General features: G+C 42.7%; 3 protein-coding genes across 4 annotated transcripts in view; 1 reads left to right on the top strand and 2 right to left on the bottom strand.

Moving 5' to 3' along the window:
- Nucleotides 1-9,630, bottom strand: part of LOC308116619 (DENN domain-containing protein 2A) — a 35,666-nt gene extending 26,036 nt beyond the window's left edge. For both annotated transcript variants that reach the window (XM_080474898.1, XM_080474899.1), the window contains exon 1: nucleotides 9,178-9,630. The gene's annotated coding sequence lies outside the window, so the exon portion shown is untranslated. The remainder of the gene's footprint in view (nucleotides 1-9,177) is intronic.
- Nucleotides 9,631-13,421: 3,791 nt separating this feature from the next.
- adck2 (aarF domain containing kinase 2) lies at nucleotides 13,422-18,781 on the top strand. The gene is made up of 9 exons (XM_080476013.1): nucleotides 13,422-13,603; nucleotides 13,690-14,693; nucleotides 14,816-14,962; nucleotides 15,147-15,275; nucleotides 15,704-15,799; nucleotides 15,937-16,206; nucleotides 16,443-16,574; nucleotides 17,020-17,073; nucleotides 18,083-18,781. The coding sequence occupies exons 2-9, from the start codon at nucleotides 13,812-13,814 to the stop codon at nucleotides 18,221-18,223; spliced, it is 1,851 nt and encodes a 616-aa protein (XP_080332139.1). The 5' UTR covers nucleotides 13,422-13,603; nucleotides 13,690-13,811; the 3' UTR covers nucleotides 18,224-18,781.
- A 957-nt stretch (nucleotides 18,782-19,738) lies between these two features.
- The window catches only part of srpk2 (SRSF protein kinase 2), a gene marked incomplete at its 5' end in the record, with an annotated part of 69,274 nt that continues 63,163 nt past the window's right edge, over nucleotides 19,739-25,849 (bottom strand). The window contains 2 exon segments of the mRNA XM_080475041.1: nucleotides 19,739-21,334; nucleotides 24,644-24,736. Of these exon segments, the coding sequence (XP_080331167.1) occupies nucleotides 21,150-21,334; nucleotides 24,644-24,736 (278 nt within the window). The 3' untranslated portion in view covers nucleotides 19,739-21,149.

Genomic DNA, 25,849 nt, shown 5'->3' with positions numbered 1-25,849 from the left:
GGGTTTCATTCCACATTCCACTGACTGCAAATGGTGCGACTTGCGGGCTAATGATGCACTAAAGAGTTAGAGGTGATAAAAGCACAAAGTCAAGTGGAGCAATGAAGTGAAGTCAATTGATTGACCTTGTGGAAAATTGAATGCTTAAAAAAGTGTTTACAATATAATACTAATTCAAATATGCTACAAAGACCTTGATGAAATGACTCTTTACCAACAAGACCACCTTAAGGGGAAGACAAAAAGAAGTAGGAGGGTAAATCCAACTCAAGAGTCAGAAAAAACAAATCTCTCTGGATCCCTGCATCTACGCGAGGGTGTCGGGTGTCTTCCCTTCATAGAGGTGGAGCGTTTGTCGTCCAACTCCCTTCACAGACATGCCAGCCCCTCCTCTCCACAGCCAGAAAGCTCCCATCAGTAGAGCTCCTGACTCATCCGCAGTCTGCTCCCAATTACCCTGCTGGCTTTATGGTCCGATGGCCATGCCAACTCATCCCAAGGCCCACTTTTAAACAGCTCGAACCTACCAGCCAACATCGCACCCCACTTCACAACACTTCTGTCAAATCCAAATATTTCCAAATATAGTATGTTTTTTATCAAAAATCATTGTAAAGTTAAACATCAGAATCTGACTTTTTTAACGTTGTCAGCAGGCTGGGATAATCGTGAAAAGAACAATCCAGCATTCTGTAGGATATCTTGCTTTTATCTCATCTTTAAGTAAGTCCATGTCTAAATAACAATAATGCCTTTAGATATGCCGGCACATTTTGGACACACAGACAATTTAAACCCTTGTTGCCATATTCTGCTTTAACATTTGGAAGTTGTGTTAACAAGAGCATCAGCAATACTGTTTTCAAATTACTCTCTATTTTCAGACATTCTAACACACAAACCATCAGTTCCTGGCAAAAAAGCAGGTTGTATTCTTCCTCAAATCGCAACACTGTAATTCGGATGATGGAACTGCATTTGGCAAAGCTGTTGTGAGTATAAACGACCATATCACACCACATGTGACTTACAAGAACAACATAACTTCATAAACTCTCAGCGATCAAGGTCATGGTATCGCTGTTTCATGGCAATTGTAAGGCATTGGTCCTGCCTTACAAGTCTGACGGCTTTAAACTGTGGAATTGTCGGCTCCCTCTCATCAAAACACTGTGCAAGCTGACATGCACTGCACACATTCATCTTGAAAATGAAACTCAGGGTCCTTGAAGCTGCCCAGTGTTTACCTTAGGAATACCAATACTACTCATTTTGGCAGTTCTTTACATAAACTCCACAACTCAGAAAAATGCCTGAAAGGAAGAAAAAAAAATCCTAGCTCTGAGGCAACTGGGAAGGCGCATTATCCGATCTCTGTCTGCCGCTTGATTCAAACAGACATATTTCCGCGACTATTTAGAGAAAAATCTAATTACACATTCATTTTTGAGATCACATGCTTTGACAGTGGGCCGACTTAGGACTGCAAGCAGAATAAAACTTTGAGTTAACATGTTAAACATCTCGGCATCTGAAAGAATTCCACGAGAACGTATCAACACAAGAATATATCTAAAGAAAAAAAAAAACAGTAGAAGGTCATAACATGTCTTCCACCTCACATAATATGTGGCTCTATTGTTAAAAATACTTGATGTACATAGATTGTAAAGACATGGGGAAGTGTGAATTCATATTCAATCATTCATTGGAGAAAGATTAATTATCTGATTTTATACTGCCAATACACACTGTGGGATTTTGGGACATAATGATAGAAGCTGTCCCGTCTGAATCAGGCGCAAGCCAAAGTGAGTGTGCTGCAGCAAGCAGACAAACGCATGCTTTCGACAATAACCTGGCTGCCTCAGCACACGAACATTATTCTCTGGGTCACATATCACATTTCTCCTCCAAGCCACAGACTCTGAGCCGAGCTCCAGTGTCAAAATACTGTCTTTTCCCTCTCTTTCCTGTTTTTTTCCCCCTTCATTCCATATTTTTAAGGTTCCACTTGAGAATTCCCACCAGAGCTCCCCCGTCTCATCCCTGCTCCGCTGCAAGCCTGCACAGAAACAGATTTTTATAATTCAACCCACTGATCCCCGGGAGAGTCACGCAAGGCGAGAGCTTGGGAAAGTGCTCTTCCGGAGCGTAAACTCCAGCGTCGGGGCCGACGGTTTCAACCTCTGTGCACCCCCCTGACCGACAACTGTGAGCTTGAGCCAAGGCCACCAGTGGATGAAATAGTGAGTGAAATGGAGAGGGGTGTTTAGCACCACTGACGCAGGCCAAGCAAAACCAATGCAAAGATGTGCAGTTCCATCGCGCTCTCATCGGGAACCTCAGGACAAATTGTACTCAACACATGGAAAACATGCTTTGTAGTTTTGAATTTGGGGCCGTTTAAACTCCACTCAGCGAGCGGTGTTGTTTCAGGACTATTGCTTCAGCAAATCCTGATGGAAAAAAACTACTACCCAGCTTTCTCCATCTATCTTGTTAACCCTATGTTGTTGTTTCCAAGAATGTGTTTACATCTCATCACCATAACTCTGAAATTATTCATATCATTAGAATCAAGATTTTAAAACAATAATTGAGTTGCGCTTCGAAGTCTGAGCTATTAAGACAGTTTGAAGAAGCAATCCACCATCCAACCACATACAAAGGTTCCACAACTTGTCGCACCTTTGGAACATGAGTTTCTCGGTACCATTAACAATCAGACAGTGATATTGAAGAACTGCCAGGTATTGAAACCTGGAGTGATCTCGGATCAGTGAGCAAATATATTCTACAGCCGTCAACACCAAACAAACGCAGTCAATCTATTAACTAGGTTTGTAAACACCATTGCAACCGTCTCATATCCTATTGACATAACATATAAAAGGTGCAATTTTCCACAAAACAGCAGTGTAATGAATAATGATATCATCAAAACTGTAATTACCCTGGAGACAGACAAAGAGAAAAGTACCACCTTGCCTCCTCTCAAAACTAACGAGACAGTGTTTCGATGTGATTTGGTAAGATCAAAGCTCCTCTGTGTCTGCAGTCTGTCTGGAGTATCTACTCATTAAGTTGTTACACTTGAATTAACTTCCAGATACAGTTTTTATTTTAATTGTCACGAGAGCGTCTCGCTGGATTGACAGGTAAACAGCATTCCTCTCATTCTGAGCTAAGAGAAGAGAAGAGAAGAGAAGAGAAGAGAAGAGAAGAGAAGAGAAGAGAAGAGAAGAGAAGAGAAGAGAAGAGAAGAGAAGAAGGCCTAAATCATTGAGTTGCCTGGCCATATTGGAAATACATTGGGAACCAAGATGGACACATTCTTCCCCAGTCAGAAATCTTCACGTAAATCTTGTCTGTCCAAACTGAAGGTGTTAAGAAAACAGCAAATGCAGGTTCATGTGCGCGTGTTGTATGTCAGTGGATGTGTTTGGACGTGTGTTTACATCCATCTGTCTGTGCATGTTCTCGTCTATATTTTCATGCCTGTGTTTGAGGTTGTCAGTGTCGGTTTCCCGGCAAGTGTTTATGTATGTTGTGGCATATGTGTGTGTTCAGGCTTGTGCTCTGCTCTGCTCTGCTAAAGAGCTATAAAGCCACAGCAAGGGCCGGATTTACAAAGACTCTGTATAAAGCAAGCTAGATATATGCTAAGGCTAATCGATTGCTCGGTTTTCAGTTACAGATCAGTTGATCAGTTTTCATTCATACAGACACAACCAGAATAGCATAAAGCCGCCACCTCTGAGCCTGGTTCTGTAAAGGTTTCTTCTTTTCTTTACAAAGTCGCTTATGCTTGCTCATGTGGATCTGTTGGGTTTTCTCTGTAAAAGTGCCCTGAGATGACTTTATTGTAGTCGGCACCATATAAAAAAAGTTTAATCCAATCCAATCCAATCCAAGGGTTCTCGACATGGGTATTAGTTTCCCATGGTTCTCGAAGGTTTGATCCAACAACAAGCCATCAGAACTGTCGTTGCCTATATTGCTAGAGCTTGACATTATACGTTGGAATCTGTGATAATACCACAGTAGGATGGAGATAAAGCCTGCTTTGTCCTGTTGAATGTTCCAATTAGACTCACAGTCATCATCTCCGATAAAAACACTGTCCACTTTTTTCAACTAAAACAACTTTGTGGAAATGGACTTCCAGAAAGAGCAACATCAATGCAGGATAAAGAAATATATGTGTATATATTTTTGCATTAACCCATTCAGCGTATCTTAGAGCTGATTCTATCTAACTGAAGGCAAAAGCGGGGTCCATCATAGAGAGACTGACAATCATACACACATTCATACTTTTGGACTATTTACTTCCCAAATTAACCTCAAATGCCTATTCTTGGACCACTAACCACTGCACCACCATGCAGCACCTGTCCAAAGTTTGTCAGTGAAACCAAAAGCATTTGTAAATATTAAATATTTGAATGTTGCAATCCACATTCATGGGTAGCAGTAAGATTAATAGAGAGAGAAAAAACATTTGAATTACAGCCTTTTTTTTTTACACTAAAATCATAGTCCAAATATTTACTACCGATGAAACATTGGAATAAGACAGCATGCAGAATATGTGCATATAACTAATCATTAGCCTGAGTCAAGGAAACAAATGATAAACATTTGTTGCAGATCCAACTTGCAAGGTCCTGCAAAATGTCTTTCACTTTCACTAAGATTGAAAGAACTTGGCCTACCAGAAAAGCATAAGTGTGAAAGTTTGTTTGTGAGAACACAAACGGAAAGTATATAAATATGTCTTATTGCAATCCACATTCATGGTAATTTCAGTAATATTCATGTAGACACGAGACAAATTAGATTGACTGTTTTCAACTGTTTTCCATAAAACCATGATCCAGGTCCAATCCATGATCCAAAATACTGCTTGGTGGAGTGGAACTGCCAAACAGAGCAGCAGCCACAGAAAAATAGGTATTATCATGAGCATATTTTTTGCGGCAGATCCAGCTGTCATACCGCAACAAGATATTCCACTTTCACTGACATTTTCAGATATATGGCCTACCAACATTCAATCAAAGAAAAATCCAGTTGAATTAAGATTAAAGTTCGCCAATGACGAAACAAAGGTGAATGTAGATACTTTAAGTTCACAGCAGTGTTCACCTCAGAAATCGACTGGAACTGCTGAACAGAGCAACAACATACAGGTGGAAAACGTGTTTGTGTTTGTCAACATTAATATGTTCAAAAGGAAGAAATCATTCAATTTTGTTGTCAAACCTATTTCTGCAGAATTTATCTGCCAAGCTGAACAACAGGATGGAGTAAAATACGTGTATATACTGTATATGTATGTGTGTCAAAGTTCAGGATACACATAATGAGAAAAATATGGCGAGCTGCCAACTGGACAACTCACTGGAGGACCGAGTGCAATGGAATCTATTATCCATGCATGCATGTATGTATGTCTGCATGCTGGTTGGACTGTTTCAAGCACAGGGTTGTGGTAGTGTGTGTGTGTGTGTGTGTGTGTGTGTGTGTGTGTGTGTGTGTGTGTGTGTGTGTGTGTGTGTGTGTGTGTGTGTGTGTGTGTGTGTGTGATGAGGGCTGCTTGTGATCAGGACCAACCCCATGGCCATCCACCAACTTCACAGACAATACCGTTTGCCATAACTTGGACGCAAGTTGAATTCTGTGACCGTCACCACAGGACACATACTTTCATGGTATATTGCTGTGGCAACAACAGCAGAACTGACATGACGGGAGGTTAGCCCGGTGGGGTCTTTTAAGTGTCTGTGCCTCCCTACAGCGTGCTTGTCAAAAAGTAGTTCCTAGAAAGGGGGGGGGGCGGTTCGGACTGTGACCTCCTAAAGCCCTGCTGTCACTTCTGTGAGCAGACAACAAAAGAGAGGACAGATGTCACACACAGATATAGCGACACTATGCAAACAAACAAGCTGAACAGGTCACCAACCAACAGTCCTTAAAGACGGCCACCATTTTATGACAAGTAAAAAAAAAAAGTTTTTTAAATGAGAAAAACTACACATAAAAGTAAATGTTAACTTTGTTGTAAAGTCAGACCGTAGCGTCAGTGTGTGAGGCCAAACACAGCTTTCCTGGATGAATTTGCACTCCAGTGACTCATACTAATCAATCAAGACCCAATTCTCCACTTCAGTGTTCTTCCAGAAGAAAAAAACAAAAAACAAGCTGATTCAGTTGTGAGGGATGACAGAGTTGTCACGACACTAAACATCTGGTGCTTGGCTTTCAGCGCGCTGAAACCATCTTTTAACTGAGGAGACTCAGGACCTGTTGATTTGTTAAGTGTGCGCTTAATGTTGGTGGGTGTGCGAGAGATCATGGGTCACAAGGGTAGAATAGATAGAGTAGAAGATCACATAGGGAGGATGCCATTAGGCAATACTTTTGGTGAGAAGAAGAGAAAATTGACGACTGACTGTGTGTCTGAGCAACAAGTGAGTCATGTAGTGGGGGAGACTCGGAGTGTGTGTCTACATCCTGGGTGGTGAACACAAAGTGACAAACACCCTCCGTTCCCACTACAATGCTCATTGTCCTGCACAGCTGTCATGCAAAAAGCTTCTGCTCCAAACTCAGAATGTAGAAACAGCCACAATTAATTACATTTTTTGACAGTTTCTCACTTATTTCTGTCAGAAAACAGTCGGAGAGCTGCTGTTCCTCTGCTGAGGCAGCCGTTAGTATTATTATTCTATAACATTGGCTAGTATTAACCAATATTAGCCTGTGTGGACAGTTGAAGGTGCATTCATGGCCCATAGATAAATATTAGTTTATCTTTAACAGACCTGTTTGATGAAGACGACATGTTGGTAGTTTATGTCAGTTTAGCATATGGGACTTCAATAATGACTGATGACCTCAAACAGTTTATCACCATTTCACTTCCAACTAACTGATGTAACTTCAGCTGACCTTTATGAGTCGGTCAGTCATCAGACTCTTGAAATATTACAAATATTTTCTGTTTATTTAACCAGTAAAATAACTCAACGGCTTTTCAAAGAAGTAACTGTTTGCAAGCGCTATTTTTCAATAAATTGTCCGACACTGCAAATACCTGGCTTAACCTGCCAAACCACACATGAGAGTAATGCTGGTAACACACACACACACACACACACACACACACACACACACACACACACACACACACACACACACACACACACACACACACACACACACACACACACACACACACACACACACACACACACACACACACACACACACACACACACACACACACACACACACACACACAACAAGATTGCAGCCCACTCATTACAACCTTGCTGACTAGCAGACAGTCAGTCTCTGTCTCTTTATCTCTGATTCTATAAACCCTCTCTCTTCTCCACAGCGCCAGAGCAGCCAGCCCCAATTCAATAATCTCTCGGTCTTACCCAGTTGAGTAAATAGAGAGCCGTGACAGACAGCAGCAGGAGACGGAGTGAAAGAATGTGAATTTGTCCTCAGTGAAACTCCTGTTGACCTGCTTAAGCTGCTCATCTATCCCAGAGTGAACATAAAGTACGGAAAGTCGTTCCAAAGATGAACTCAACCTTACTCAGCAGCTACACCAGTCAGGTGTATAAAATTAAATGTTCCAAACACAGTGTGTTCCCCAGAATGTGTTGCTTAACGATTGCTCAACTGGTTGACGGCCTGTCAGAGGCCCACTGAAGCCACTGAAACAGATTAAGTGGACGGACCGATAACCATCTGTCACAACTCACCGCTTTGAGGACATAGCAGACATTCTTGCAGCACTGTTATGTGACGTGCGGCGGAGCAAAACTTAAAGGTGCAATATAGTCCTTTTTGGCCACTTGTGTCATGCTACAATAAAGGGCATGCCATTTGTTTAATTCCTTGTAATCACTCTTCTCACATATAAAGTCCACAAGAGCTCATTGTTTTTCAGCAAATTCTGCTGAAATCGTAGCAGGTGACAATTCCATATTGTCAGCTGTGCTTGTGAGCAAACAAGACTAAATTACAGTTCCAATGTGAATCCAAACAGTCAGCTTACATTGGGTGGAGGACAGCTTGGTTTTCTGTCTTGCTGCTAATGTGTCCGCGATTTTTAATATCTACAACAGAGGCAGTCAACATCAATGGGCAACTTGGTAGCCTGCAGGAAGTTTGTGAGTAGCCCACAGCTTTAAAAGCAGTGGTCAGTACAAACAACATGATTTGAAACTGTAATTATTGTAACAATCCTTTGTCCTTTGTATTACTCGGTACACTTGTACAAAAATTTTTTAAAATAAAGTGTCCATAGGCTCAATTACTGTAAATAATTCGATCATTTGCACACGGCTGTTGGCGACGTCACTTACACAGATGCACAGTCAGTTATAAAGTGACTTTTTGCCACCACCTGAAGCTGTGAACTGCTCTGTCCTCCCTGGGGAGGGGTCCACCCCTGCCTGCCTCCTCACAACAATACAGGCGATGCATGAAGAGGTGCCTTTGTTCACCGTGAAGAATGCTCATTTTACTTATCCTCTCCTCACTTCTCCCCCCCCCCCCCCCCCCCCCTTTGGCGAGCCCAGCTTGGAATGTGATGGTTACGGATCCACGGGAAAGTCTGTGTCTTGTTGTTTTCATTCAACAACCGCTGACTGTGCATGTGCGTTCACGTGTGCGCGGCTTGATCGGTGAGGTTGAGAGGAGAGACTCTTATGTGGGCAGCTGTGATGGACTTGGTTGTAACCGGCCACTTGGGCGACACTCAGCATACTTCAGCTGGAGCCCGAATGAAATACGGCTTAAATAAACACAGACAAAGCCATACCTAAACATTGGGCATCCATATTGCTTCAAACGAGCAGCACTGGAGTACATTCTGTACACACACACACACACACACACACACACACACACACACACACACACACACACACACACACACACACACACACACACACACACACACACACACACACACACACACACACACACAGCACTATACATTTAGAATGGAGGACTGTAAATGCAATACCAGAACAGACACATTGATTCAATGTAATGTGTCTAACAGCCGCTACAGTTTTGACCGTCTTTCTCAGGAAAATCATGCAGAAACATCAAACACAGGGACATTTTTCAGAGTGACAGTACCTCTCTGAGCTGGGTGAGCCCTGACGAAGTGCTCCTGGAGTAGTCTCTCATTTTGCGAAACCTGACCCTGAAGAAGATAGCATCCACTTGCATGGCTCCTTTCCTTCAGAGTAGTTTTCCTTTTTTTCCAGACTCTCTCTCTCTCTCTCTCTCTCTCTCTCTCTCTCTCTCTCTCTCTCTCTTTCTCTCTCACTACCTCTGCTCCTCACTTCTCTCTCTTTGCATTGCTCCAGCCAGTTTCGTCCACATACACATACTGAGAGATGAACAGAAGGCACAGCTCCAATCACCCTAGTAAAACAGAACAAAAAAGTTTGAAAAAGTCACAAATCCCTCCTTCTCCTCCTCCTCCTCCTCCTCTTCCTCCTTGGTTCTCCAGGCTCAAATGTTTACAGCTCTTTCTCCACTCTGTCTTTCAAACACTCACTCCGCTTCCTATCTCTCAGTGACACTGACTTCTTCTCTTTCTCTCTCCCCTTCTCAAACTTTTCCCACCCCCTCCTTTCACTAAAACCTCCCTCCCTCTCTCTCTCTCTCTCTCTCTCTCTCTCTCTCTCTCTCTCTCTCTCTCTCTCTTTCTCTCTCCTCCCTCTCCATTTTCCATCATCACCCCCTGCTGCCCCCTCCTTTCCTCCACATCCCCCTTCTCCCACCCACCTAAACCCCCCACTGTTGAACTAATCTGGAGCTGGCCGGGTGATTGGAGCCCTGGTTGCCAAGGAAACCGAGTGGAGGATTGCAGCAGGAAGGGGCAAAGCAGAGCACAACTGAATACATAAATAAAAGCCTCCCCCGGGAGCAAATTACAGAAGCCCAAAGGGCCGCTCTTCCTATCTCAGAGAGTGAACAACATGTTCATTTATTTTATCTCATCAAGAGGGTTTTGTTTTTTTCCGGAGGCCAACATGTAACAAACAGGCGTAACAACAAGTAAACATTGCTTAAATATTCCACTAAATACTTTGTGTGTTGAATACACAATGTGGTTGTGTGCGTGAGTTGAATCATACCGACCTCTCGCTCCGAGTGGAGGAGTCCGGTTCACCATCAGACCCAGACCTGCAGAGGGATTCAATATTCCTGAGCAAAGAGCAGAAAAAGAAAGTGAGAGGCAGGAAACAAGACAGAACATGCACACTAAAGACGGGTGGTATTAACTGTTAACCCGTTTAACCTCACAGGCCAACAGTCTCACAATTTCAGTGCCTCGGAAAGTTTCCCAGACCCGCAGTCTTTTCTCCTTCTTCATAGAAATGAAGACTTGAGACGCTTTGGACTCTCAGTTTCATATATAAGAGATTTTTGCTTTGTTGATTGATGTAGTTAAAACATCTTATTTAAGGAAAATTGTCAAAAAAATGTAAGCAATCAAAATTGTGAAATTATAGTTATTGTATGGTGCACATTTATAAGATCTTACCAATAAGGCGTTGCATATATATTCAAACACATCTAAATACATAAATGGCCATTTTCTGAGGAAAAACACCTTCCTATAATATCTACATATTTGCATGATTATTGTTTTAGGGCACATGCATAAGTTGTTTGGGTTAAAATATAATATCTGATTATACACGAAGGATCAACTAATCAACTAATATTATAAGCTACACTATTTTTATTCTTCCAGTTTTTTTATTGATAAATTCAATTTATTATCTTGAAATCAAACAATCACTCAATATATGTTGTTAACTTCGGTTTTCAAGACTTCAGTGGTAATTGGTTGAGAAGCATCATACCATAAATAATAATGCAACGTGATATAATTTCACTGAACTATTTTGCAGTGTCTTTCTCATATGCGGCTTGTTTAGTTTCAAACCATCAGAACATCTGTAAGTCACAAATAAAACCACACATTTCATCAGCTTGCGGCTTCTCAAGTGGAAAGTTGCATTAGATGCATTTTATTTTTCAGGTGATTTTAATTTTGATGTTGTCCAGTGGTACAGACTAATGATCGATTCTCAATCTCACAGTACCGGGTGAGACAAACTGAAAACAGGTTTTTGACAGTCCCTTCGCAGAAACATGTCAAAGCTGCATTCCTCCAGTCATTTCAATGAGCAGCCTTCATAAAGTGAGGAACAGCTTCACCTCAAACAGAGCAGCCATCCTGCTGACCTCTGAGCCTCGGCCCTGACCTCGCCTTTGAAATGCAAGCGAGATCTAAAAAGGTCTGCCTTGTCAATAGCGGTGGGGAGAATGGGGGTGGGAGGTGGAGGTTAGGAACATCTGTTTAGCGTTTATCCCACCTTATTGTGTTGCGGAGCCCTCTATCAGGCCCACAGCTGGGATCCTGGGAGCGGACTGAGCCCAATGTCCAGGGGGCTCACACCGTGACTGGGAACATGGCTACAACAAGTTCTCAGTCCTTGGTGGCGCATGGTGGGATAGTTGCTTAAAGCAAATTAAATGATAATGAAATCCCACCCGAGCAGGGTTTGTTTTGTCCCCTGCCTCTTCTTTTCCCCCTGCGACCCATGGACTGCTTTGGTTGTCATACTAACACTGCAGAAAAACAATAAAGCAGTTCATAAGTTTTTCCTCAGGATCTCTGTTCAGGAAAACAGAGTATCCCGTCATATTGACTGCGGCCAAGACAGCCAGCAGTTTCAAACACGAAGTCAGGCTGTAGGCTTAGGCTGCTGTCAATGATCAAATATGCAGTGTACTATATCCGCGAAACATTTTCAAAATGAAAGCCCAATCACATCGCCATGAATCTATTAGAACTCTTCTAAAGAATGACGTATTCAAGCTAAAAACCACTTTGTGAAAGTTAATTGAAAAAACATATGGATGGAATTCAAATATTCTTTTCAGTATGATAATAAGTCAAACTTTCATGAGTTGTCTAATCAATTTTGTCATTTATTCCGGGATATGACTCAGTTAGTATTACGACATTCTGGTGAGTCATTTCAAAATAAAATCGTTTTGAAAATTAGAACAGAACCAAACACTCTCCCTGGTTTCTTGTTGGTTCTACTCCAAAATACCTAGTTGTTTTGAGGTCTTTCCACATCACAGTGATAGTAGACCATCCCAGGATATCACGCAGTTAATGTTAGGATATTCTGATGTGTCATTTCAAAATTAAACATTAAAAAAACAAAACAAAACAAAAAAAAACACTTCATCATTACAACTTATTTCAAGTTGGAATAACTCCAGAATTTCGCATTACAGCGATTGAAGGCCATTCCAGGATACCACTCAGTTAATATTAGGAAATTCTAATTTGTCATTTTAGTGAGTGCTCATCTTTGAGAAACAATGTGAGTACCAGAGTAAAAATTTTAAAAGAGCAGTTTTCTCATTAATAAAATACTGTTAATACAGCTCCTATTAAGTTTCCTTGAAAATTACATTCTTTAATAGAAAATCCTAATTATAATATAGTAAATTAACAGCAATTGTTCAGCCCTACAAAGATTCATTCCACAGTGTTTTTGAAGACTTATTCGAAAAAATGAGGCTTGTGAAAGCAATAGCTACATTTTTAAACCGTAGAGTAGACTGTCAACAGTCAACGTATGCCTTTGGAGTATCATATAAATGCTGTAATATGGTACCGAATTATAGTTGAAAATATACATCATGAAACTTATGAAACTAAAAATATCTTTGTGAGGTATAACAAATGGGAAATAGTAGCCGCAAATGTCTGCCTTCAGTATGATTCGCCATCAAAATATCAAGGGATATGTCGTTTGCAGGTTATTCAAGTGAAGTGTTGCTGTTTTCTGAATGTAGAATGAAACACAAACCATTGTTTTCCATACTCAACACAGCCAATTTGCCCGGTCCAATATGGCGGAGCCTTTAACGTCCAGTTCAGAAACCAATATGGCGTCCATGTGTTTCGTCGATGGTCATACCGTGTGATGTGTCTTCATCTGGTGGTTAAAGAATGTCTCTGCAGTGACATCCATCAGCATCTGAAGGGTTTTAGTCTCGTCCTCCGTCAAATGGATATTTAAACCGTCGTTGCTAATAATAATAATTCTATATTACATACAGACAACTTTGGCAAAAGAGAAAAAACATACTATTGGCTAAAGTAATGAACACAAAACTAAGAAACTACTTTTTTTTCGGACTCTGACTGGCATTTTTAATTTGCAGCAACGTTATAACGTTGTAAGTGTCTCGCGTAACAATTTCATTTGTGTTCGTAATGTTAATTAACAAATTAATTTATCTAAAGTTGCATTGCGTCTTCATCACGTAACGACGGCGCGGTGACGTAGTTGTCATCGCACCCGGAAGTGAATCCTCCGGACTGTTTTGAATCAACATGCATGATGTTTTTATATTATATGACCCATGAAAGGTGTCTTTCATTCAAGAAGAAAACAAAATCCCAGCCCGACCTACATTAAGCTGCAGTAGCCGTCAAGGGACGTGCGCGAAGGTAATCCTGGTGGATCTGTAAAGAACACATTGCTCGTACTAGTACGGATTTCTTGTAACAATAACCAAGTTTGCGTGTCCTTTCAGGAATACTACTTTCCAGTCGTTTAAATGGAGAGTGCATTTTGTTCAGAATCTGGAGTCACCGTTCACTGATGATTTCGTAACCTCCAGTCACCTCCAGGACTCATCCAATAACATCTGACAGGATGGCCCTGATGGCCTGTGTGGCCAGAGGACTCCTCGACCTGAGGTCCACTGTTCACAGAGCAGGCTCCTTTGCCAGAGTCACATTGATCCAGAGGCCCAAGACGTGTTTTATGAAAAGAAGGGTGATTTTAACCCATATACCCAAGGTCACCCTTCTGTGTCTGGGGGCAGTCAGTGCATCATCATGTGCTGCCAGATGCCAGGAAGCAACTCTCCCATTATCCCAAGTTTCCAACAAAAAGTATCTGGTTAAAGTCCAAGTGCACAAAGTTATATTCCTCCTTCGCCTCGGCTTGCGAGCAATAATTCTTTTCCTGAAGTTTGGGCCTCTCCTCGTTCTCTCCCCCTTGGCTCTTGTGTCGACTCGCTGGGCCTCTTACTGGCTGGATGCACTCCTGTGGGTCACTGAGACGTCTGGCCCGACCTTCATTAAGCTGGGCCAGTGGGCCAGCACCAGGTGGGATGTCTTCCCTCAGCAGTTCTGTGAACGCTTCTCTCGGCTCCATGTCAAGGTGCACCCTCACTCCTGGTCCCACACTAAGCAGTGCCTGCGCAGGGCCTTTGGGGAAAGCTGGAAGAACGTTTTGATGTTTGAGAGCAAAGAGCCCGTGGGTTCCGGGTGTGTTGCCCAGGTGTACCGAGGCATGGCCAGGGTGGATCAGGTGGAGGATCCAGCCTTCCAAGCACTGATTAAGGAGATGGAGAAAGAAGACTTGCTGGAAGCTTGGGAGATCCCTGGCTTAGCAGGTGTGGCGAGGACTCTGCGGAAGCTCTGGAGGCGGGATCCCGAGGAGGACGGCTTCGAGGAGAGAAGTCTTTTAGGTGGCCAGCATGAGGAGGGCAGTGCTGCGAAGGAGCACCTGATACCTGTGGCTATCAAGGTCAGCCTCACAATAACAAAAAAACCCTTGTTTCACACTTCACAGATGTTACACCTCAATGAATTGTAACTTAAGTAGTATGGTTCTCATCTCGTTAAATATTGTTAAATGTTGTTTTTTAGGTGATCCATCCAGGCGTCAGGAGGCAGGTAGAGTTGGACCTGATACTTATGAAAGCAGGCAGTTGGCTTCTGCAGTGTCTGCCGGGGCTTAAATGGCTCAGTATGTGTGAGGTTGTCGAGGAATTTGAGAAGCTCATGACTAAACAGGTACTTTTTAAAAAATATTCCAAACGTGTGACGATGATCTGACATTTTACTAATGTGACTTATTTAGATAACTTGCAGTGAAATAGCACTAAACTTTTTCATTCCTCCAAAGTTATTCCTACAATTTGGGATGTTACTTTTCCAAAAGTAGAGGGAATCCCTCAAAGCAAGGTGCTTGTTTCAGATTGATCTTCGCTTTGAGGCCAAGAACATCGAGCGGTTCCAGGAGAATTTCCGTAATGTTGAATATGTTAAATTCCCCACTCCGTTACACCCGTTTGTGACCAGGAACATCCTGGTGGAAACCTTTGAAGTGAGTAAAAAAAAAATATATATATTTTTTCAGTTTAAATGCACCATGCTGCAAATATCCGAGTTATATTTGAATCTATGTCACTGATAAAACTGTTTTAAGGAGGGGGCATGTGTCAAATTGATTTTGATATTCTTCTACAAGTACAAAAAAAATGAAGAAATGTGATGTGAAAATATTCCTACAACTATATATACATATATTTATATAGAGAGAGATTTTTTCCATAATTGTTTGGCACATAATAAAAGATGAAGTTGAGACTTGGCCTGAAGGCACAAGATAAAAACTGGGGAAATGTGTTTAAGTGGTTATGTGTTCTGTAAAACTAACATTTGGTGATTTCATCTCTGAGCGCTTATTGTTTGAACTTAAAACTGTCACAACAAGTTCTCTTTATATTCAAGTGGTTTTTTCCTTCTTATCAGGAAAGTGAGCCAATTTCGAAGTTCCTGAGCCCGGAGATTTCCCCCGAGGTGAAACAAAAAATAGCCCGGATGGGAGTTGACACTCTGCTGAAAATGGTGAGAATTGAATTATTGATTTGTTCTTAATTTCTTAAACTTTTTTTTATGCTCAATTAATTGATCAAGCCCTTTTTGCTGCCGTGTCTGTTGAGCTGAACCGTACCACTCATTCGGATCCCTCCTCCCTGCTCCAGGTGTTTGTCGACAACTTTGTGCACGGCGACCTCCACCCTGGTAACATCCTCGTGCAGTCTTGTGCTCCCGACGCCGGGTCCAGTGCGGCTGCCGGTGCGCATCACGGAAAGGCCGCCCTCACTGACCTGTGGGACACGGTGGTGGTCAGCGTCCGGCCCGACCCGTGTCCGTTCCAGCTGGTGCTGCTGGACGCCGGCATCGTGGCCCAGCTCAGTGACCACGATCTGGCAAACTTCAGAGCCGTGTTCAGGGCCGTGGTGCTGCGGCAGGTGAGAAGAGGAACGCCGCACGGCTGAAAGGGTCCATGTTGAACTGTGGAAGGGTCAGAGCTTGCACATGGGGTTTCCATAATTCTGAATTTCAGTAAAAGAGTATTAATTAGCAGAAAGCATTAAACCTTTTCACGTTTCTTAACTTTACACTACATCCCAGCAGTTTTCAGCTCACGCTTCGTCATAGTTTTGTTTTGACTTCTTTCTTCCCGACGCTCTGTTTCTGTTCCCAGGGTGAGCGAGTGGCAGAGTTGATTTTGCATCATGCCCGAGATAACGAGTGTTCGGACGAGCCGGAGTTCAAAAGGGAAATGGCTGAACTGGTGGATCACGCCCTCAGCAGCAACAGCCTGTCTCTGGGAAAGGTAGAACCGCACATTTTGCTCTTTTAATGGCATCTAATCGGCCTCGTGTCTGCCCCACAGGGTCAAAGTGAATGGAATTGATTGGAGCCACATGGTGGTGTAGTGGTTCGCACTCTCACCTCACACTGAAACCCTAAGTGTGGTTCGAGTCCAGGCTTTCGCGGCCTTTCTGAGTTGGCATGTTCACCACGTTGCATGCATGGGCTTTCTCCAGCTCCTCTAGTTTCTACCTCCAGTCTCAAAACGTGTGGTGATTGATGACTCTAAATTGCACGCTTTCTTGTGAATGAGTGACCCTGCCTTCGTCTAGAGTTCACCGAGATCAGCGCCAGGGCTCCAGAAGATGGATCAAGCAGTACAGATAGAACTGAATTGAGTGGCTCATGATTTCAACTCATGGAGACTGTACTTCAGAAGATTTTTGTGTGTTCTGTTCGGTTTATAGATCCAAGTGTCGGACCTGCTCTCCAGAGTGTTTGGTCTACTCATCAAACACAAGGTAAAATGTTCAGAATCACTTTGCTCCTGCGTGTGCTCTGAGGTAGTGAGAAGCCCTGGCTGTTTTGATGGATTCATATTTTGGCTGAGTAAACGCTCCAGAGATATCTTAAGGTTTAGTAAAATGAAACATGTCATCACCGTTTGCTTCACGGTGTTGTCAGGACAGTGTAAGTCAGGCGGCTGCTGCACGAGGACGCGTCTTCATATCAGTTGTTCACGAGTTCTGCACTCGCAATGCCTCAATAATCCAAATACATTGCGTCGCACAAATTCCCAAAAAAACATTACAGCTGTGGAAGTTTTGTCACCCACCAACAGTTTTTGTGCATCTTTTGGTGCTGGAAACACACAACGCTCCAGAAAATCAACTGGAGGCCATAATCATCAAAATTGCAACTTCTAGACTTCAAGGTTAAACTAATTTAACGTAACAGATTTTTATTGAAATCTTCTGAGATGCACCTGTAAATATTTCCTCTCTGGTCTGCTGGGATTCCTCCGGGTTTCTGTGATGGAGGTGTGCAGGACAGTGAATTTACTGAACTATGACTGAGAGACATTGTGAAGTTTCAAACTTCAGGCTGAAATATCAAAGACAATCTGTAGATTTATGCACGATGGTCCTTTTTGGCGATGTCTTACAGTCTCAGATGTTATTTTGCAGTTGTATTTAAAGCTTTGTCACCGTCATCCATTGAGAATATTTACCATGCAGCACTCACTCTATAATGGTTGTTAAAATTTTTTTTAATTTCATTACAATATTAGTAAGTTATTGGGTCTTCTAACTTTGAATGGACTATTATATTCTTAGGGATTCTGTTTTAGGCCCTTATTGCAATATTGGTTTTTACTGGAACCGACTTCTCTGTGGAAGCGACGTCTTCCTATGTTTGGATATCTGAGCTTATAAGCAACTGGAAAGCAGGATGAACATTTTGAACCAGTAAAAAAACACAGGTGTTGAGGAGTCATGTTTTCATGTATGCTGCTTACTGTCTTTTTAGGTCAAGCTGGAGAGTAATTTTGCCTCCATTGTGGTCGCCATCATGGTTCTGGAGGGTCTGGGCCGGTCACTCGATCCCAACTTGGACGTCCTGGATTTGGCCAAACCCCTGCTGCTCAAGAACTGTGCCTCGCTGCTCTGATACACACTCAACACCAAAACCATAATACATACCTCATTTCATTTCGTGGAAGTGTTTTTATTTCCTTTCCCGTTTCCAGCACTCCTTCCTCTTGGGTTTTGCCATTTACTGTGTAGCTGACGTGAAAACATTTCACGCACAAACTAACTTCGAGGCTCCGTCAGCTCCGCCTAATGAATGACAGGCCCAAACGCCCGCCGTGGTTTAATGTGTGCTAATGGATGAGTCAGACATCGACAGACACACAGATGGCATCGGAGACCATTTGTAGTGATTTAAGGTATAAAACAAAATAGTGTGAGAATCCCCAGTCGATACTCAAAAGCATATTTTTACTTTTTAATGACTGATATTGATTGCAGGATGTCTTTTATCACTTAATCTTTTATTGTTTCATAGGTAATGTTGTCTAATGGACCATGTTTGCGTGAATCGCGGCGTACTGTATCGTTTGTTCCTATACACTACCATGACGATGTGAAAGGTCGAACTTTCCATTAAAACTGTGGGAAAACTGTATGAATTATTCATTTCAATAAAAAAGGGAATCCACAGCTAATTGGACTTTATCCTTTTCTTTGCTGCCTCTTGTGACCGGCTATACACTCTCTAACCCTTTTAAGCCAGACGGCAGCATCGCCAACGCAGAGAAGTCACTCCATCGAGAGCACGGCTCCATTAATTTACAATTTTATTAAATCTGTCAATGAAAAACACAGACAAGACGCGATTCTGTCAATGTCATCAGGAAGAACAGTCAGCATGGCTGAAAGAGTGAGATCAGGAGGTTTTGGTGCAAAAAAACTCATCACATACCCTTTATTGCAAAACTGTTGATTTCTTTTTTTTTCATAACCATCACGAGCCCAGATAGAGCAGCACTGTTCAAGTAAGGAGGGAGGGGAGAGGTGACAACTGTGTAAAAAAACCCAAAACAAAACAAAAAACTTTCAATAATATTAATAATAATAGTAATGACAAAAGAAATAAAAACATCTCTAATAGACAAACACAATCACCTCAGTATAAGACGAGATTTTTGTCACGGTCACAACAACCAGAGAAAAGTTGTTTTCTTTTTTTCCTATTTTTTAATGAATTAAATAGTTTTTAAAAATATCTCACCATTTACTTATACTCATCTTTTTTTTCCATTTATTGCGAAAAATAGGCAACTGGACTAATTGTGATGATGCGAGGTGTGTGTGTGTGTGTGTGTGTGTGTGTGTGTGTGTGTGTGTGTGTGTGTGTGTGTGTGTGTCATAGAGAAATAGAGATTAAGTGGAGAGACAAAGTGGAACGGTTGGCACTGAGAGCAGTAGCGATGCAGTACCCTCAATCGGCCAGCAGGTGACACAGTTCAGTCTGGACATCCCTCCAGGGTTGAGCCAAAGGGGAGGGAGGGGTTATCCCCCGCCCTCACTTCCACTCCATCAGAAGAAGTCGAGTTCTGCCAACAACAACCTCTGGATTTTCTTGTTTTGTTCTCTCTTTTTCTTTTTTTTTTTTTTTTTTGGAATGATGTTTGTGTGTTGAAACTTTGTCCACAGTCGCTTATCTGTGTTGCCAAATCTCAGTTTTATGTACAAATGTTTCAAATCCCTGAAGGACATCTACAAAGACAAGTGCAACCTCCATGTAACCATCACCTTTCAGGAGAAGCTCAGGGACACAAAAGGTTCCTCTAAAGGGCAGACAAGGAGGGAATAGTACCAACCAGATCTGGTAAACGCGTCACAGTAGGAATCAGCAGTACTTGGGGGGGGGGGGGGGGGGATTAAAGTCAGGAATGATGGCGGACGACTGAGGTTTGGGAATGTCAAAAAGCTGACAGAGAAGGGATTGTAAAATAGTAATCTTCGTTGGAGGGTGGCACCAAAATATCCTAATGCAGTTCTTTCTAACAGAATGTTGAAGAGGAGATGATGAAACCAGAAAGAAACCAGCGAATTGCAACAAACTAACCAAAGCGTCCGTTGTTCGTTTGTCATATCCCTTCATGCTGATCCGTCTATCTCTCCATGCAGTTTAAAATCAGTCTCAAAAGACCAAGCAGTCCTCCTCCACATGGGACTGATTGCTTTACTCACTGCACTTCAGCTGTATTTCTGTCAGTGTGGTACCCCTGGAGGACTGGCTGCCCTCCGGTTCCCTGTGGCGGCGCCCCCAGCAGGAGCATCGACGGGAGTCAGGGCGGGTGTGGGGGACGCAACAGACGACGACGGCTTTCGGGAACTGGATTCTTGGAAGATATCAGGGTGTAAACTTTTGAGTTCATTGCGTGGGTTGTCCTTCCAAGACCAAGGAGGGGTGGGCGGGACTGATTGAGGAGAAAGGTGTATGGAGGCAGATCTCGAGCACAGGCACATTTGCTCATTCTCATACACAGTAACACACACATTTGTCCGTCTTTGAGGCCCCCGCTGTGTAAAGGTCATGGCAGAAGATGAAGCTCTGGGTCGTCGGCTACTCGTTGACATTTCCTTCACATTACTGGAAAGACCAGCAGCTGTCGAAGCCCCGTGTCAGGATCCAAACAAGTTAAACTAAGAATTAGGAAGTGATGGGCGCATGAGAATGGCTGACATCTTGACGGCAGAAGAGAGCGCCTGACTTTTCCCTTCCAAGCAGCATCCATCCTGAAAGTATCCAATTCGTTTGGGGCGATGTTCAGGAAGACACAGTCACGGTATCTTCACCAGCTTATCTTTACATTCCTTTTGGGAATAGATGAGAGGATTTAAGCCATGTCACGTAAATGTGCGATGGGGATGTAGGACAGGGCAGGAAGAAAGTCTTTCTCATCTTGGGCCGTTTCTGTCCAGTTTCTTTCCACATTGTGGTTCCAAGGGCCGCCACCAGGGGGTGATGTTTGGGCTAACTGTTTGAAGGGACAAGAGGAGGAGGGTCTGATCCGAGTTTGTGGCTACGAACTGAGCCAGGGATGGTTGAGGCAATCGCCAGCCGAGGCCCTCTTCTCGGGGACCATCTCCAGCATGGGCAGAAGGAAGTGGGTGAAGTGGCCGGCGTCCTCGTGTGCCCAGCCGTACTTCTCCACCAGCACATCGAACAGGGACCACGGCTTCAGCTTGGTGATGTGCCGCAGCTCACCTGCAGGCACCACAATGAGGGGAGTCAGTGAGAGCACCAGAACATGTGGGGAGAACAAGACAGCAGTGTTTAAAGGGCGAGTCCACACAAATCACATCCTCTCCTTTATGATTGAAATTGGTGTTTTTGATTTGTTATTTTTCTCCTTTTCAAGGAATCTCACACATTTGGCTTTTTAAAACTAATGAAACAAAACAACATCATTGATAAAACTTAAAAGGGAGTTTGGATTAACTGAAATGGGGTAGTTCATAAGAAGGATCAAGCGTCTAAATAATTAGTCTGCGAATAAAATCCACATTCTAGAAAATCTCATCACATTTCCATCAGACTTCAGAGTGTCCTCCACCTTCAAGTGATCCAAGAAAATGTCTGTGTACGGCCGTCTGCGCCTGTAACCTGAAGATATGCCTGCATTCATTTACTGCAGATAAGAATCGATTGATAAATATTAGGTCTGACCCAACTTCAGATCCACACTCACAGACCTGCCATCCTAATTTACACGATCAAATGTGTATTTGTATATAAAATTAGTCTTACGATTTACTGCATCAGTTTCATTGTTTTCATATTTTGAGAAATACGTCTTCTTTTAAAGCAGAGGTTTCTAAAGAGTGAAAGGAAGATCCTCTATACAGATGGTCCACATTGTGGCCACCTACACCCCAAGCTCATTTTCTGGTTGAATGCCAGACTTACTCATGTTTTCTGATCAAACAAAATTATTAGAAGCTGTTGGGATGTATAGGAAATAAAATACCTAACTCATCCAGTAAGTATTTATATTTTGTATATATTGCATATAGTACAGTGAATATAAAAAAAATTATCCAAGGTGTCTTCAGGAATTCAGCAATAACATGTGTTCCTAAAACAATGCACATTTGGCATTTGGATTTTTTAAAGAATACATCAAAGAAAAACCATTGATAGAAACACATGATGTATTATTGTGCAGGGGTAAGTCGTAATTTATGTGATAAATGCATCTATAGTTTGAGTTTGTCAAACAAACATGGTTGCTTACAGTTACTGATGTAGCCATAAAATGATAAGTTTTGTTATAAATGAATAACCCCGCGAGGCAAAACGTTGTCAGCTGAAACTATATGAACATCAGTAATCTACGTTGAATGATGCAACTAAAGCTTTCATCACACGAAAACCAAGATCATTGTAATTGTTTATGTCCGTGTGGAGTTATCTTCAATCTTAGCTCATCAAGAAAGGACGTTACTGCTGAAATGTAGTTTTCTGGTGTTTCGTGTAAATGTGTGTGAATGTCAGGAGGATTTTTTTTCTTCGTGGGCGTGTTTGGGTGAACTGGCCATTTAAATCAGGTACCACAGGGTTTGCCATCATGCAGACTCCGGCCAAGTGACAGCTGATTTCACTAATTACTTCACCTCCACTGTTTGAAGGTTTGCTAATCAGTGAGGCGCTGTAACTATGGAGGGAAAGACTTGGCAGAGGCCTACTGGATCGGAGTGTGAGAGATGGACAGAGAGATGTAGAGCTAATAGAAATAGCCAGGCAGAGGAAGAGGTCCATTATTCAGAAGAGGAGGAAAATCAGCTGGTTGAATGTACAAGTCTGACAGAGAAGAGAGAAAGAGCGAGGGAATGATTGATGATGGGAGAGCGATCAAGACCGAAGGTCCAGTTCGAACCACGGCTGCCATGGTAACCTGTCTTTCCTCAGCGCTGACAAGTGAACACAACATGTGGAAATGAAACCATACATCAATAATTCCTTCACAATGTAGCAGACATGCATTAAGACACTGTCGAAAGCTGATTTCCAACATTGATATTAACCTACAGAGACGTCGCCATTGTTTGCGAACAAATAACGACATCATGGCCGGCGTATTCATGAGAGGAAATGTGCGCGGGTTTTAGAGAGTTGTTGTGTCTCCTCTCCATGTACCCGCTCTCTCTGAAGTTCAAGAAAAAAAAACCTGCATGCTTGAAAAGGAAGGCTGATAGGACTGTTCCACACAGCCGAGGGCTTTCAGAGCAGACAGGAGGAGCCCAGAGAGACACGGCCACAGAGTCAGACCAGATTAACAGAGCGCCGAGAGATAAAAGGGAGAACATTGAGACATCAAGTGTAGGCTAGAGACAACATCAAAGGCAAAATATTCAGGTCTCATGACACACTATGAAGAATGTATGAGCAGAAAGGAAAGTAGAATGAGACAAACTCAAAAGAGAATAAATGAAAGAGTGCAAAGGTTATTGGCTGTATCAAACACAGACGCTGCACACTTACCGGGCCCACAGAGGAGCAGAGTCAGAGACGTGTGTGACACACTAAGGTAAAGATCTCACGCGTATATACGGTACAACGGGACTGTGTCTTTAAGCTGTATTTCACTGGGCTGCGACATGCAGTTAAAGGAACTTGTTTAAAAACGTTCCAAAATATCTCGAGACCTTCGCAGTCGTCTCAAACCCACCTTGAACCCTTCTTAACTTCCTTCACAGGAATTAAAAAGTGTGAGAAATGAGACTTCATCCATGTTGGGGTCTTCCTCCGCCAGCTTCTGCTTTTATGAGCTTGAGATTATGTCTCCAGTAGTTGTGAGTTGTCGCAGTCCAGTGAGACTGAGGCCTTAATAACCATTGTGCACAGGTAACCGAGCTGACAGTTGTAAGTTCTGGGTCAAAGCATATGATTTTATTTAAGTATTAAGTGTTTTAGAACCAAAAACTGATCTGCTACCCGATCTACCGCTGCACTGGTTTATCTGAGTCTGTTTAACTCCTTAAGACTTGAAGACCTGTGTGACGCGAGTGTGTTTCTCTTCTAGGAGCTGAATGCTACCCTATCCTGTCTTTTTCCCACATTTGTCTCAGAAACTATGACACATTTTATTGGTTATGGACTTGAGTACAGTATGATCAGCAAAAATTCATCTTACAAACAGTGCTTCAGTGCCTCTTATTAGTTTTGGATCAAACAATTTGATAATTAAAAAGTAGGAACAAACATTTGAACTTTGGTTGACTTTCAGATAGAATTTAGTCCGATTGAACGGTTTTGGATATTGCCAATCTTTGTTCATTGTAACTGGTGACGAAAACCATGATGTTGAACATTTTAAACATAAACTCTGATCTTGTACAAACTTACCTTAACCTGGCTTAATGCAGGATATAGAGCCCACACTGCGCTACGCCAGCAACGCTACCTGATCCAGTTGTCATTACCGCCTGCTGAGTTCCTCCGACACTACGGCTAACCTCTTGGGTTGAAGCCCCCCTGTACACCTCAGCAGCCTCTAACCGTGGGGTCGTTTACCTTTCTTGGAGAAAAACTCTCGGCTGTACTTCCCGGCAGCGACCACTTTGCGTGGGACCTTCCCAAGGAGCTCCGTGATCAGAGCGATGTGGTCTGCCCACCACCACATACATCACAGAGGGAACAGCATTACAGCATGCACACGCATCGACACGCACTTACACTGGCTGGACGGAGACTGACACACACTGCTGCCCTCAGGTACGGCGCGGACACGCAACTAATGGATATTTCCATCACCACCCAATCAGTAGATTTCACTTGTTTTTTTTAAACAAAAGTCCAATCTATTGATGCTTTTAAATAAAAAGTCTTGAGTGTCTATAATCCCACCTCCCCCTTAGGCAATTGTGTGTCTCAGTCCCTGCAGCTCTCTGGCCAGCGCTACCTCTTCTGTTGAAGAACTCCCGGGAATATTTTCCAGAGAGCGCAAAGTGCCTCGGAATACAGCCCAGCAGCTCTATGATGTGGGCTATGTGGTCTATGGAGGAGAGAGGAGGGTGGGAGGGGGAGGAAGGGGCAGGGAGGAGGCATGGGAAAAACCCAAGGAGGAAGGGAAAAGAAATGACGACAGAGAAATACATGGAAAAGCCGGGGAAAAAAGGCAAATATTTAAAAGAGAGATGGAGAAAAGAAATATTGTGGACAGGGAGTTAACAGAAACGGGGGGTAGTGGGTGAGGGGGATCACGGGGTGGGATAATAAGAAAGGGAAGAGGAAAGAGAAGAGAGACGGTCACAGATAGTAAAGGAGAAACACCCGTGTTAGTGAGCTGTGCCTCCACAGCAGAGGTGACGACAAGAAATGAATAAAAATGACATGCATTCAGATTTGTTTTGAAATGAACGGGCTGTGTCTTTAACGCAGGATTCAACAATAAAGACGACACTCGCCAATTGCCCGAGTAAAACATGCGAAACGGACATAAGCAATTACAAAAAGAACACGCACAATTTCAAAGAAATGAAGTGGAGATGAAGTAATGGATGAGTGTAAATGTGTTGTGTGAGTCCAGGTCACAAATGAACGAGAATGATCAGTGGGTGAACTCTAATTACAAGTACAAAGAAAAAGTCATGTGACCCGGGCGCAATTTTTCCGGGAGGATCTCGGGGGAATCCACTTGGTCTCCTTTTTTTTACAGGGATTAAAGCTAATTTACCACCAGAATGGGGAAAAAAAGACCCACACCAAATAAATATATAA

This window comes from Lipophrys pholis, assembly GCF_963383615.2.
Source record: "Lipophrys pholis genome assembly, chromosome: 11".
Taxonomy (NCBI): domain Eukaryota; kingdom Metazoa; phylum Chordata; class Actinopteri; order Blenniiformes; family Blenniidae; genus Lipophrys; species Lipophrys pholis.
This window is presented reverse-complemented; position numbering and strand designations above follow the sequence as displayed.

Excerpts from the sequence above, each read along its gene's own strand:
- adck2 (XM_080476013.1), top strand. The coding sequence starts at position 13,812 with ATGGCCCTGATGGCCTGTGTGGCCAGAGGACTCCTCGACCTGAGGTCC. Across the intron at positions 15,800-15,936 it reads TTGACACTCTGCTGAAAATG|GTGTTTGTCGACAACTTTGT; the intron begins GTGAGAATTGAA and ends TCCCTGCTCCAG. Across the intron at positions 17,074-18,082 it reads GTCTACTCATCAAACACAAG|GTCAAGCTGGAGAGTAATTT; the intron begins GTAAAATGTTCA and ends CTGTCTTTTTAG.